The sequence below is a fragment of the Magallana gigas genome, chromosome 7 (genome assembly GCF_963853765.1).
Source record: "Magallana gigas chromosome 7, xbMagGiga1.1, whole genome shotgun sequence".
NCBI lineage: Eukaryota > Metazoa > Mollusca > Bivalvia > Ostreida > Ostreidae > Magallana > Magallana gigas.
In genome coordinates, this window is record NC_088859.1 from 46,660,371 (window position 1) to 46,676,294 (window position 15,924).

Genomic DNA, 15,924 nt, shown 5'->3' on the forward strand with positions numbered 1-15,924 from the left:
TATTATTATATAAATGTTGAGTTTATTTTCAAAGGGACCAGTTTTTAGCTCACCGAGACGAAGTCAGGGGGAGCTTATGCTATACCCTCGGCGTCGGCGTCCGGACCTGGTTAAAGTTTTTGTTGCAGGTCCTGTATCTAAGCTATTACTTGTCCTATCTTCACCAAACTTGCATGGATGATGCATCTGGACCTACTTATGGACTTGAAAGACTTGGATGCTGAATCTGAGTCCTAAATTTCAGATGCTGGAGGAGGTTAAGGTTGTTGGACCAGGTTAAAGTTTTTGTTGCAGGTGCCCTCTGTTAGCAATATCTAAGTTACTGCAGGTCCGTACTTCACCAAACTTGCATGGATGGTGTGTCTTATGATACTGATGCACCAGACAGGCTTGAGTGCTGAATCTGAGCTATAGGTTTTGGATGCTGGAGGAGGTTAAGGTTTTTGGACCAGGTTAAAGTTTTTGTTGCAGGTGCCCTTTGATAGCAATATCTAAGTTACTGCAGGTCTGTACTTCACCAAACTTGCATGGATGGTGTGTCTTATGATACTGATGCACCAGGCAGGCTTGGGTGCTGAATCTGAGCTATAGGTTTCGGATGCTGGAGGAGGTTAAAGTTTTTAGAGCTGGTTAAAGTTTTTGAAACAGGTGCCCTCTGATGATTATATCTTGGTTACTACTTGTCCTAACTTCACCAGACTTCCATGGATGGTGCGTCTTATGATACTGATGCACCAGACAGGCTTGAATGCTGAATCTGAGCCATAGGTTTCGGATGCTGAAGGAGGTTAAGGTTTTTAGAGCTGGTTAAAGTTTTTGAAACAGGTGCCCTCTGATGATTATATCTTAGTTATTACTTGTCCTAACTTCACCAGACTTCCATGGATGGTGCGTCTTATGATACTGATGCACCTGACAGGTTTGAATGCTGAGTCTGAGCCATAGGTTTCAGATGCTGGATATGGTTAAGTTTTTTGGAACAGGTCACATGTTTAATAGATAATAGTACTTTTTCAAACTTGCATAGTTGATTAAACTGTAGTATGAATGAATCACAGAGGAAGCTTCAGATGCAGAGCTTGATCTCCATAATCAAGGATGCTAAAAAATATATCTTAGTTATTACAGGTCCTAACTTCACCAAACTTGAATGGATGGTGTGTCTTATGATACAGATGCACCTGACAGGCATGGATGTTGAATCTGAGCCATAGGTTGCAGATGCTGGAGCAGGTTAAGGTTTTAATTGCTAGTGCCCTCTGATGATGATATCTTAGTTATTACTGGTCTGAACTTCACCAAACTTGCATGGAGATGCGTCTTATGTATACTGATGCACCTGACAGGCTTGAATGCTGAATCTGAGCCATAGGTTTCGGATGCTGGATGAGGTTTAGTTTTTTTGGAACAGGTCACATGTTTTATAGATGATAGCTTGCATAGTTGATTTAACTATATTATAAATGAAACGCAGAGGTTGCTTCAGATGCAGAGCCTGATCTCCATTATCCAGGATGCTAAAAAAATCTCCTACCTCACTCAAACCTGCTCGATAGATAGATGTGTTTGTTGATAAATGATATAACATGATTCCTATGATAAAGTATTGTATGGTATGAAACAATATTGTTTAATATGATACAATATAATACCATATGTAATATTATTAAAAGTTATATGATATGATATGATATTGTAAATTTTTTTTTGATATTTTATGTTATGATATTGTATCATGATATTGTTATGTATAGTATTGTATATTATGATACAATATTGTATAATATTATATTGTATTTTTAATTTATTATTTAATCACATGATACTATTACATAAGCTATTGCAATTTATAATATATTGTATCCTATGATACTATATTGTATATTCTATAATATGTATCATACGATTTTGTATAATATGATATTAGTTTCTGTAAAAAAGAATTATATCACATGGAATTGTATAATATGATACTGTTATATTATACAAATATTGACTGGGGTTGAGGGCAACATTGATTATATTAGCCCCCGAGGGACGAAATATTGCCCGACGCGAAGCGGAGGGCAATATTTTCGTCCCAAGGGGGCTAATATAATCAATGTTGCCCGAAAACACAGTCAACATTTGTTTTGTTATATGAAGAAACAAACCAAAATTTAAGAAATTAATTGAAAACAGATCGCCGTAATTTTCTCAGCTCAACAAAGAATTCACGAATTCAATTTTGTGCAAAGTTCATTTCCAAAATATCCTCAGCATCAAACGGTCACTTGTGATATTCCGCCGACCGTAAGAATTATCAGACAGGTGTTCTACCTGATTTTACTTCACAGTAATTCGCAAATCCTTATATCCGTTATGATAGCAAACCGTTGCATTGCGCGTTCGTTGTTTACTTGCCTTGACTGACTGTCTATTATGACGTCACCTTGTTTTGGAGTCGCGAAGAATTATTTACGTCACGTTTACAAATCAACAAATCAGAGGCGATTATTTGAAATAGAGGGAATGTTCTCTAGATATTATTCCTAGCCGGTCAATATCTAAAAAATATTGACCGGTCAATATTTTTCGGACGAGCTGATATTACAATTATTGACTATTCGTCTATATAGAGTTATATAGTGAGAATATACTACTGAATATAACAATATATAATATCGTATCATACGATATTGTATAATATGATATTGGTTTATAATGAGATATATTATCACATCACATGAAATTGTATTGTATGATATTGTAAAATATATTATTGTATCATATGATACAATATGTATAATATAATACTGTATTATATAATATTTTACTTTATCACATAATATTGTATCATTTGATATGATACAATATTGTATCAAATAATATTGTATCATATGATACAATATCATATTATGTATCAAAAATTATACATTATCATACAATATCATACTATATTATACAATATAATATCATATTTTTCAATGTTATGATGTATTATGTAATATGATATTGTAATATAATACTATATTGTTTTATATATTATGATATTGTATTATTTGATCAAATACAATAACGTATAACACAATACACTGTCATATCATACATTACAATATCATATCTCATCATTGTTTATTATGGTATTTTATTGTATTATATGATATATGTTGTAAATATGATAGGATGCAATATTTAATTTTATATTATTGTATTGATTAACATATGAACACATGATTATCATACAATTTTTAACAGATGATATACGATATTGTGTCAAAACAGAATCCATGAATATCCAAGATCATAAAGTATGATTTTCATTTAAAATGATAAAGGTGGTCTCATAAAGGTGAAGTCTCATAAGGGTGATGTCTCGTCTCGGTGAGCTTTGTAATCTGTGTTTACCTATGTTTATTTTAAGGTATAAACAAGTGAAAAGCTGTCAATGTGACAGTAAACCGGGTTTTCTTTTATGAGAACTGTATCCATAATCCATGTCAACCTGTATCCAGTGAAATGGAGTACCCTATATGCAATATTTTGCCAAAAAATGACTAAGTTCAAAAGCTGGTAATTTTTCATGAATAATCAGAAATCAAAATCCTAGCAATATGCACACCTCTGATATATGTACAATTGATCTGCAAAAGAACAACTTCTTATCTTGAAAACTATAGGAGGAGTTATCCATACAATGAAGGTACCTTATATGCAATGTTTTGCCAAAAAATGATTAAGTTCAAAAGCTGGTATATTTTTCATAAATTATCGGAAATCCAAATTCTAGCAATATGCACACCTCTGATATATGTACAATTGATCTGCAAAAGAACAACTTTCTATCTTGAAAACTGTAGGAGGAGTTATCCGTACAATGAGGGTACCCTATATGCAATATTTTGCCAAAAAATGACTAAGTTCAAAAGCTGGTATTTTTTTCATAAATTATCGGAAATCAAAATCCTAGTAATGTGCACACCTCTGATATATGTACAATTGATCTGCAAAAGAAAAACTTCCTATCTTGAAAACTGTAGGAGGAGTTATCCGTACAATGAGGGTACCCTTTTGGCAGCCTCCTGCCCACCCGCCCGCCATTTTCACCATTTTAATAACCGGATTTTTCCGTTAGAAAACTCGGTTAAAAAGGCTTGTGTTTTATTAAAAGAATACTAGGATAATGCACCCTGCTTCAGTCTTTACCTTCATATATGACCTAGACCTGTGACCAAGAAATTTGAGGTCCAAGGTCATTGTGAACCATTTACCCATTAGCTCTGTATGGATGAAAGGTGAACCATATAAGACCAAACTGAAAGGAAAAATATGCTCTGGACAGTTTTTATACTGAGAATCTTTCTGATAAGTAGGACATCTGACCCAGAAACTTGTGTGGATTTAAAACAGGAGGCTTTCACTTTTAAAAACTGTTAAAACTATTTTCACTATGACTGAGTCGTCTACTGAGCTTGCAGCTGAGTCCAGGGGACACTGGATAGTCTGGTCCTGAACTCCTCTATGGTAGGTGCTGCTAAAACTGTCTCTGGTAGATGATTCCAATCTCTCACCGATAGCGGGAAGAAGGAATTCCGGTAAACTTCTTTACTGGCCCGCTGCTGTCTGAGTCTGTGACTCCCTCTTAGTAGTTCGTATGTCACCAGGTGTGTAATACTTCTCTGGATCTATATCCACAAGCTGGTTTCTGATTTTGTAGCATAGGACTAGTCTCTGAATGGTTCTCCTATGCTGGAGGGAATCCCATTCGAGTTGGTGCAGGAGTCTGCATGTTACACATCTGGTGGAGGTGTCACGATAGTTGTTATATATGAACCTGGCAGCTCTTCGTTGTACCTGCTCAACTTCTCTGGTGAGTGTGGCTTGGTGGGGGTCCCACACAGACGAAGCATACTCGATCGCTGGTCTGATCAGGGTACAGTATGCTGTTGCCTTCGCTGATGGTGTGCATTGGCCCAGGTTATGTCTCAGAAAGCCTAGTTTCCTTGTAGCTTTGCCTATGGTGGTATGGATGTGGTTCGTCCACTGGAGATCCTGGGAGATGGTTACACCAAGATACTTTCCACTCTTTACAACTTCCATCTAGTGTCCGTGCAGGGTATAGGACATTTGCAGTTGCTGTCTCACCTGCCACCTGTGTACCCATCTTTTCACTAGGCAGTGAGATCTTCCTGTAGTTTGGCTGCATCTCTCTGGTTTCAGATCTGTCAATAGACCAGGCAATCATCAGCAAACAGTCTGGCATCTGAGTTAGTATACTCTGGAAGGTCGTTTATGTAAGTCAGGAACAAAAGTGGTCCTAAGATGGTACCTTGTGGCACTCCAGAGAGGACGTCAAGAGCTGAGGATGTATAACCATCCAAGAGTTCTGCCTGGGTTCTCTGCCTCAGGAAGTCCTGAATCCATCCTAGTGTTGTTCCAGACACTCCATTGTGCTCCAGCCTCAGAAGCAGTCATTGGTGGGGCACTTTATCAAATGCCTTGGAGAAATCCAGGAGTATTATGTCTGCTTGATGCCCCTGGTTCATGTTCCTGGCAACTGCACAACACTTTGATCATTACCACCAACTCAATGAAAATTACTCTTACAATCTCAAAATATATTTCTGTTGAGAATTTGACACTGAGATTATTATAATTTTCATTTTAACAACACCTTGGTGGAAGGTCCATGCATATCTTTTAATCATGTTAATTGTGACCTTGGCAAGACTGGTGAAAGATCAAAGAAGTGATATTTGGTAGTTAAATTATAAATAGTTCATGGTTTTTATTTTTTTAAAACAGAGCCGAATTTATTATCTTTTGGATTTTTTTAAAAATTCTTTTAAGGTAGTCCTATACTCGGCACTAAATGGGCTCAATCATTAAAAGCTTAGCTTTAAATGATAAATATACATTCTAGCAATACATATACAAAAGAAAATATGCATGTTTACATGCTAGTTTTTTGTTATCACCTCTCAGACGGGTGTGCCCCCTTGCGAAAATTATTGACAATTATGAAATTTGCCAGATGACCGTTTTTCCTAAAAATAATTACCAATTCTGGGAAATTAGAACTGAACATACAAAATAGAGTATAAATATTTATTTAAGCCATATCTCATCAATAATTTTGCGCAAATTTTTGTAAATAAGTACGCTTTATGGACCTGATGTATCAAAATAGAATACAAAAAATGCAATGCTAGTATCGCGTTTGGTAATTTTTTTAGTATTTTATGGACTCAAACTTAAATTCATGGTTTTTTTCTATAGATTGACATCTTAGAAAAAAGATTTGGTAAAATGAATTATATGTTGACAGATTACTTTTCACGCTATAAGCTCTAAACTAAGTAGACCCTGACGAAAAAATCCGTAAAAATCACATATTGCTACAGTTTTCTGCCTAGATCTGTCAACAATGTTAGATATCATTTAAACATTAATTAATTGAAATTAATCATTTCTATCTCTCATAGAATACATATATTACCGTTGCTTATTATTGCCATTGTTTACAACAGCGATGTAGAGCAAAATCAATACCGGGTATCAAAAACGCTTTGTAAAAGTCGAACCAATATTGTAAAATCCGTATTATGACGTAGTGCGATACTCGAACTACTTTAAAAGTATTGGAATAAGTCGATCGCGCGAATAAATTTGGAAAGACTTGTTTAAATCCGAACGCACCTGTCAAATTGATGAAGTAAAAAATAAAATCATTGAAAATGGAAAAGGATTATGACGTGCTCGGGAAATATAGAGCTGTTTCCAATAAATTGAAAAAGTAAGTACAATGTTAATCAATGAACATGGAAAAATATTAGTAGAATACACAAGCGATTGGTTTTTACCATCATAACAACAGAGAATATTCGAGCTATGTTAATAAATATAGCCTTGGTGTTTTATCTGTCAAGAAAGTGTCAAGTAGAATGTGGGTACTAATGATGTGCTTCTGATCAATTTAAGAGTGGATATTTAAATTGTCAAATTGTTTAAACTGGTCTGCATACATGAGGCACACTGTCACTGGCAAGGTAATGTAAATATTGTATACGTATGTATTAAGGTAACTCTGTACCGATAAAATCATGGGTTCAAAGTTAAAAAATTAACTTTTTTTTAACTTATTGGACTTGAATTTCATCAAAAAATAAATAAAATATATATGTATCCATACTATTTAAGATGTAAGGGAATAAAAACCAAAGGCTGAAATTATCATCTGAAAATCACTTTTTTTTGTTTAAAAATTAAATATAAGTGGATGGATATTTGTTTGTTTATTTAAATTTTATTGCTTACTATGCCAGAAAACTAAAATTAATTTTAAAAAAGAAAAAAATTGTTTACATTAGAAAAATTATAGCATTTAGATATATCACTGAGGGAAAAGTAGAAAAGAGTTATTTCCCTTTGTCATTATTGAATATTGTCGAATATAAGGATGAAAAACGCTTATTAAATATCTCCAAGTAAACAATGATTTGAGTTTTTGATGTGCACCTATGATAACATAGAAATTACAAATCTACTTGCAAGAATATTAATGAATTCATGGTTTATGTAAAATGTATGACGTCACAGGAGGGTGGATTTACTTTAAAAAAAGATTATACCGATGCATTCACATACAAAATATTGACACTGATTATGAATGCCAGTGTCCATGGTCCTGCAATTGACTATTAAGAAAGTTTGTACCTATCAGAATAAACGTATACAACTTGCATATCACATCTGTAGTATAGCTGTGTCAGGAAAGATTATACATCCCCCTAACATTTATCCTCGCTAGCCAAGCGTTTTCGGTCCACTCTGTTCCTCTGTGAGGAGAGTGCAGATCAGAAACCCTTGACTTGGGAAGATGCCTAACATTGCCCTTACAACCTTTTCTTGGGTCCCAAACTGCCCCACTCCCCTCAGTTCAGATTAACTATTATAAAACTGTAACAGGATGGGGGAAGTAATGACAAACTAGACCAAATTTGAACCCAGGCCCTCAGCATTTCTAATCAAGTACTTTACCACCTGAGCAGAGCTCTCTAGCTCCAGTATTAACACTGGTCTGACAGTCAAATTCCTCTCCCTTAAATGATTTTGGCCCTTGAGGATTGACATACTCAGATTTATTCCCCTGGTAGGAGTTAACCTGTCAGTTCCATTGCATCACATATAACAGGATGGGAGAAATATAAAAATAAACCAACTGGGATTTAAACCAGGGCCCCCTGAATGAATATCCAGTCAGATACTCTACCAACTGAGCTACCTCCAGGTACTGCGGCGACTGACTGGTCTGCTCGTCACAAAACTCGATCTGTAAAACAGCAACTAAAAAATATGTAGGGTTTTTTATACCCATGGAAATTACCGCTTTACAGATGAATTTACCAAACAACATAGCTCCCTTCATGTTACATTTCATGTTTTGAATCCACTCTCTTGTTCAAGCATCAGATTTGGCTACAGTTTTGCATTTTCATTTTTTTTTCAAAATAAAAAAAACCTGATTGCTTACATAGTACCTTAAATTTATATTTTATTAGTATAAACATGTCATCATTGACCATTAACTATGTTTATTGGAACTTTGACATTCTTTTATATTTCATTTTCCTTGTTTATCATCTTTAAATTTGATCAAGGCTACAACAAAATTACTGCTAATATTTTTTTCATCCCTTGACCACATCTCCGTCTAAGTATGCCCAATTTTAGTTGAACTGTAAAATCTTCAAGGCCCAATTTTGGTTGAAGTTTTCTTGTGTTATAACTATAAAATTTTCAAGGCAAAATTGAATTTCTTTGAAGAAATCATTTAAAAAGCTTATGGTTGAATATTTTAGGCGATTCCTGAAACGACCAAATGTAGCAGAAGGGATTGAGCAATACTGTAAGTTCCGCAATCATTGATAATAAACTTTCAGTAGAAATATTGATAGTTTTATAAAAGACAAGAGCGTACAAGGCCTGACAAATCCCCCCGTACGTAGGATTTTGAAATGGCATATGAACATATAAAAAATCTTTACATCTGAAACTGTGCATGAGTACAATACATGTACATGTATTATATAGAGCTGCATTCTCTGACAAAAAATAGATAATATACAATAATACATGTACTTGGAACTTATCTCCTTTGTTTTATTTGAAGCTTTCTAAGCATTACAACATGATTTCATATCTGTGCTAGTGCTATTTTTATGCGACATTGTATGTACAGAACATGAACATTACGTAATTGTTGTCATTATATAAATGGTATTAGATATTTTTGTCATAATCAATAAAAAAGCAAAACACATTTACTTAAAGGCAAATGAATTAAAAATAAAACGCCTTCTATACGATTCGAACTCCCTCTCTATGGAGAAGTATGGACTACGAGCCTCCGCTTATCACAGTGAGCTACGTTGACACATTAGAGTATGGGTGAATAAATTGAACGTTTTTGACAATAATTAATAAAGAAACACGTTTTTGGTGAAAATCACAAATTTGACCCATTATGGGTCCATAGACTCCATTTTAATAAATCAATAATAAAATTCAAAATAAACTTATTCTTTAAATAAAAGTACTTTTAAGATGCAGTCAGGACCCATTCATACCTAATTTTGCAATTAAGAACAGTGAATGATCCAAGATTTAGGCAAAAAATGATGTGCAGCTTAATTTGGAAACCAATACCTGTCGTGTTTATAGAATGAAAGCACAATTAATATTGACTTCCATCATGAAATTTATAATGAAAACAATCCATACAAGTCAAAAATTAATATTTTAACTTGAATTGAAATTCAACGCCTTGTACGCCCCTGTTCTTTAATGTATTCTTAGCTCTGTATAAATCATCAGCATTTATATCTAGCCTATAACAGATTATATGGAAAACCATTTTTCCCTAGTATGAACATTCGAAACTTATTTGTTTAATTAATATTCAATTTTAATAAATGAATGAAAATAAAAAGCATAATCTGTTTTAAGTACTTCAAGTAGGAGATAGACTGTTTATGGTTTTTCCGATGCAATATTGAATTCAATTGTTAAATGTTTTATGGAATTCCTCGATCTGTTTACAGCGTCATTGTCCAAGTTATTGAAGGAACAGGAATGCCAACAGTACGCTGCTTTTTGTGCTCTTGCTCAAGCAAGGTAAGTTGGAAGCAGAATAAAGACAATGATTAGATATCATAGCTAGCAAGGGGTACAACTGTCTACATTCCAACAGATATGATTAAAAGTATTAATGAAGTATGAAGTTGTAGTTTATATCCCAGGATTTCCTGGGAAACACCAGTATAATTCCCAGGAAGACCAGTATATCCCACCATCCTAGGATATACAAGTAATTTCTGCTTTTTTTGCCAACCCTAAAACAGTAGGATTAATTTTCCATACCTCTGAAATAAGATATAGAAATAATGGTTTTTCCCACCCCAAGCAGTGTATTTTATACAGTCCGTGATGAATTCATGATAGTACATGTATAGCATTATCCGTGTCTGTTGGGGGTATAAGGGGCATTCAGAAATTAAGCAGACTTGATAAAATTACAAGATTAACAAAAAATAAATAAAACTAGCACATATATTTTAACAGAACTTTGATTTGTGTGAATATGAAAATATCATTTTGAAATATTGGAAAATAGTACAATTTTTATTTACTAAATCTGTGTCAAGCCAATCAGCATTTATATTTAACACATTACAAAATTACAGCACATAATTATAGCATCAAGTCTGCAATATTGCAGATACCATGCACACACGATATTTTAGATTGGTAACTATTGTGCGATATTTTCTGTTTCACGTAGATGTGAGCACACCATGGTGAATGCTGCAGGGGAATCCCAATCACTGACCGAGGCGGCTCGTAACTTCCTGGAGGCAGAAGTAGCCAATCAGGAGCTCAGGTGTCCCAGCTTCAACGAACACCTTACAGCAGCCATCAATTGTTACAGCCATGCAATACGGGTGAGGGTTCCCAGGTCAAATAAATGGGATTTAGTTTTTAAAAGTACTTGTTAAATGAAACATGGAGTCTTAATCAATAGAATATTTGTTACTTGTATTTATTTTTATTCCCTGTTATTATTGATTGTACCGGTATTTTGTAGGTTCACATCGAGAACAACAGTGCAGCATTGGCAGCTGCTTTGTGTATGGAGCTTGGCAATGCTCTGAAGGTCAATAATAGTTACTATTTTCTGCAAACACTTAATTAAAATAATTGAAGAACTCAAACAATATGTAAGAATAAAATAAAGTTGGTACATATTTGATTTATTTTCCTTTTCATTTTACCTGTTATTTGAAATTCACCCTAAAATACCTTTGCAATATTGTTATTGAATAATCTTTTCAGAAACTAAACAAACCTGGTGAAGCAATGGCACATTATCAAAGGGCAGCAGAACTCCAGTCTCATGTAGTGTATCCAAATAATTTTACATATCTACATATTCTTCACTTGACTGCTTGAATATTTTCATTAGACTTATAAGGAATTGTATTCATTTAAAGATAATATCATAATGAATGCTATATTTTTCAGAGCCCACTTGACTGTCTTCAATCTCTTAGTGAAGTCACCTCTTGTAAAATTGCAATTAGTAAGTCTGTCTGTCTGTCTGTCTGTGTTCTCTCTCTCTCTCTCTCTCTCTCTCTCTCTCTCTCTCTCTCTCTCTCTCTCTCTCTCTCTCTGTACTGATGGTAGTTTACTGCTTTACAGAAGATTATGATGGAGCTTTAAGTGTCCTCACAGAGATGGCCTACTTAGCACAAGAGAGAGGAGGCAAGTAATTTTATTTCTTCCAAAGGAACACTGAATGAACAGAAAATCTTAGCAAGTCCAGTATGAAAAATTTTGTGTTGACTTCATTGGTTTTTAGGTTCTTCCATCACGGGCCGGCCAGTGGGGGCTTATTGTGATTTCCTTTGTCTCTGTGAGATTTCAAGGGTGCTCTTGTTAATGATGTTACAGGTATGTATATTATCTCATAATGCATGTCACCTAGTGTACCATATATGGTAATACTGGTACATGTATTCAAAAAGTTTTAGGTCTTCTAGACCCTGTAGAAAGTCATCTTGGGATTATAAGGTTTTTTCCACCTTTTAAGTGAAAAACTTTAGAAGTTATTCCCATGGATGTTTGGTTTACAAACTTTAAACCTAAAAATTGCAATTTCCCAGCATAAATACCATTCTGAAAATGTCATTAGACCCAAATTACCTGAAATGTATCTACTATAAGATTGTCAGTATTTACTCATTTACCACAAACATGGATCCTTAAACAATAAGATTTTATTTGTTTTTATTAATAGAAAGTAGATGAAAATGAGAGCAAAAAATGAATCTAATTTAAAACTGGTGAATGAACAATGAAGTTATGAACCAAAAGAGCAAATAGCTCAGTGGTCATTAGGCCAGTAACCCAAAGGTCGCTGGAACAAAACCTGCTGTGGTCACTTGATGTTGTTTGTTGTGTCCTTAGGCAAGGCACTTTATCTACATTGTCTGTCCACCCAGTTGATATTGGGTAACGGCATTAACTGGGAGTTAATCTGCGATGAAATGGTGTCCCATTCAGGGGGAGTCAATAACTTTCATCTGCTTAGCACCACAGAAACTGGGGATAAGCACCGGCCTTATGTGCCTTTATGTCAAGGAGAAGGATTTAACTTTAACTATGCGCAAAAAGAGTACTTTGAATATAGTGGCAATATGAATAATGATACACTGTAATGAAGAAATAATTGAATATTTATTTTTTCCAAAGCTTACTAAATTATTTCAGTGCTCTTTTCTGTTATATAGGGTCATGATCCCACATGTTATTGTCACACATTCTTTTAAACTATGATATCAGTGGGGGCATTATTTCTCATTTTTTAGATTTTCACAATAGTAATTAAATTTATTGTAACACTAGACAAAACATTGAAATTCTTTGTAAATTGTTTAACATCTATATGCTGCACGCAAAATTTAGATTTAAAAATAGGAGAAAGACCTCTCACTGTTTGAGAACAATAAGTCAACTTGTTTACTTGTTACAAGGAAAAGTACGTTGATCCTTTATTTTTGAACTGTAGCCCACACCACAGAGAATAAGACCAGAACATGCCCAAACTTTGGAGAAATACACCTGGGATTTTAATGAAGACAATACCACAGGTAACTGGTAAAAAAAACTGTAGATGTAAAGGGATCATTAGGAAATCAATTTGCAAGGCACCACAGTTTGTTGTTAGAATGTGTTTACCATGGAGCACTGTAGAATTTAACTGGGAAACAAAGGGACCACTGGCTGATTTCAAAGTCTATAATGTTGGTCCATGGACTCTCAAGTAAATTCTATGTCCCACCTAGTCCACTCTTGGTTGGTGTATTTAGATATGCATAATACCAGTTGTTGCAAATAATCTATATTTTACATTGGTGACTTTTTTCAGAAGTTTTTTTTTCAGCAGGTTTATTAAAAAAATTGTCAAAATAGTGTATTTCCATATCACATTAGAGATTTCATATATGGTACATGAGGTGTGACAAAACTTACAACAGTTATACACAACAAGTTGACAAATGTAACATATGCAATGGGATATTTCTAAGAAATAGTGTGTATGATAGATAGCAAAAAACTGTGTTTTCATAGAGAAAAGAAGACTAGAATTTTAAATATGTGGAAGCAAGCTGTATTAAAAAGAATAATGTTTGTTCTTCATGCATGTATGACTGAGTGATTTATTAAAGTTAGTTATTTCTTGGATCATACTTGCAGTTGGTGTTCAGGTGTGAGTTGTGCTCCAGCGGTTTCTTTTATTTATTAATTTTTATCTCCAGACTGTATTTCATTGATTCTATTGTTTTCATTTTTGTTAAGCTACTAGATATTTAACAGTAAAAAGTTTTTGGAAGACTGTGACTATTTTTAACTATCTGTAAGTCCTTTTTTAATTCTTACTGTTGAAGTTGAATATTGCATATTTATGCATGTATTGACTTGCCTTTATTTTATGATGTCTTAAATCTGGTTTTGTATTTTCCAGTGCAATATCTTGGAGAAGACTTGTTCCTAATGTTGCAGTCAATAGTAGTAAGTTCTCTTAGTAACAGTTTTAAATGACAAAATTAGACAGCACAAATATGAGGTGTTCACAGAAGTTTTCTCTTAATATGCTTTATTTTGTTTGCATAACAAAGGTAAAAAGCAGAGTTTTAATAAGGTATTAAAACATGATAGAACATTACTTATCAGTTGGTTTTTTTTCATACATAGATGGCGTGTCAATCTTCAGATCTGATATCTTTACGATTGCTACAAACAGAATTATGGCCCCTGTTATCCACAGAACAAAACCATCTACTGTTTCTTGTCATTCAGGAACTGACACACCCCTCGGGAGAAGGAGTCTAGTCATAGTTAGGGAACGCCCACAGACCGTCACATGCACATACACACACAGGAGAACATACACAGCAGTTCTCTGTACAGGAACTTTACAAGGGAGAGAACTCCTTTGTATCATTCATCCACCAGAATAGCTGATTATCAAACAAATCAGAAAGTGTTTACTATCGGTGTTGCACAATGGAAAGGATGACAATAAACTTGTATTGGTCATCTTCAATGATTTGAAAAAAATCTTCTGCAATCTTTCTTAGATTAGAAAGATTGAATAATTTACTAGGAACTATCATATGGAATTATTTTAAGTTTTACGAATAAAGGCATGTAAGTTGATTTTTTGTTTTTTTGTATGTTTGATTCATACCAAGTAATATATTGCAGTTAGACATGCCGGTGGTTCTTGATTTATTGTGTCCACAATGGCATCAGAAGCAAATTAAAGGGGGGGGGGGGCTAGAGTGATCAAAAATCTTGACAAGCAAGAACAAATTAGATTATGGTTTTGTATAACTTTGCTAAGCCCCCCTGCTAAGAAACATTTCTCAAATTTATTTACGAAGCATGCTTATGCAATCTTTATGGATCTTTAACATATTTTGGATTATAAAATGTGAGAATGTTCTTAAATCATGAATAACAGGTCAATATTTTTACATGATGAGAAAACGCTAGCTAGCCATGTTTTTAGGTTCATGTATACTTCCTGCGCTGGGGGGGGGGGGGGGGTGGGGGGGTGGGGGGGGGGGCTTTTATTACGATTCCAATTCCAGGTGCGTGCATGTAGGATCTAACTAATAGTTATATTTTAACATTTTCCAGTGTTCTTGTCTTGATAGATAAACCTTGTAACGTATAGTTCAATACAATACTGTTTGGGGCGCAGGCGGGGTTTGCATAATTCTACTGAATAAAACCGTAAAAATGCCAATAAGAAGATGGATGAATAAGGCGCGTAAAATGCCTATAAAAAGACGGATGAAATACTGAAAAATTGAAATTATCAACAAATCTGATAATTTTTTTAAATACCATACAAAACAATGCATATTTTATAACATCGATTTGTAACCCTTAAATATGTTCAATACTTGGGATTTGTTGATTCAAACTGGCGTATATGGCACGCTAAATTCACAAAAAGTAGCTAAACATAGTTTCACATTAAAATTTTGATAAATTAGGTTTATCGACTGTATACTATAGTTTACGAACCGTATACTATAGTTAACAATTCGTTAACTATAATTTTCATTTGTAAAACTACATTAAACGGTTGTAAACTATAGTTTACGAATGATAATTTAAGTTTATGTGTCTGCAAATAACGTTAACAATAGATTCTGCTGATAAATATATATTCACATTTGTTAATTATAGTTTTACACTTCTGAAACATAAATGATCGCGTTAATTATGGTTTACAGATGTGAAATATAGATTAGATAAAGTTTCATAGATGATAAACTAGGTTTATCAACTGTTAACTATAGTTTACAG

General features: G+C 34.0%; 1 protein-coding gene across 1 annotated transcript; it reads left to right on the forward strand.

The window, feature by feature from the left end:
- The first annotated feature begins 6,618 nt into the window (after positions 1 to 6,618).
- On the forward strand, positions 6,619 to 14,760 carry LOC105345952 (40-kDa huntingtin-associated protein). The gene is made up of 12 exons (XM_011454337.4): positions 6,619 to 6,775; positions 8,841 to 8,887; positions 10,083 to 10,155; positions 10,823 to 10,982; positions 11,126 to 11,194; positions 11,374 to 11,436; positions 11,563 to 11,620; positions 11,740 to 11,802; positions 11,900 to 11,991; positions 13,109 to 13,190; positions 14,066 to 14,112; positions 14,296 to 14,760. Exons 1-12 carry the CDS (start codon positions 6,717 to 6,719, stop codon positions 14,431 to 14,433), a joined length of 951 nt encoding a protein of 316 aa, XP_011452639.1. The 5' UTR covers positions 6,619 to 6,716; the 3' UTR covers positions 14,434 to 14,760.
- Positions 14,761 to 15,924: the final 1,164 nt, after the last annotated feature.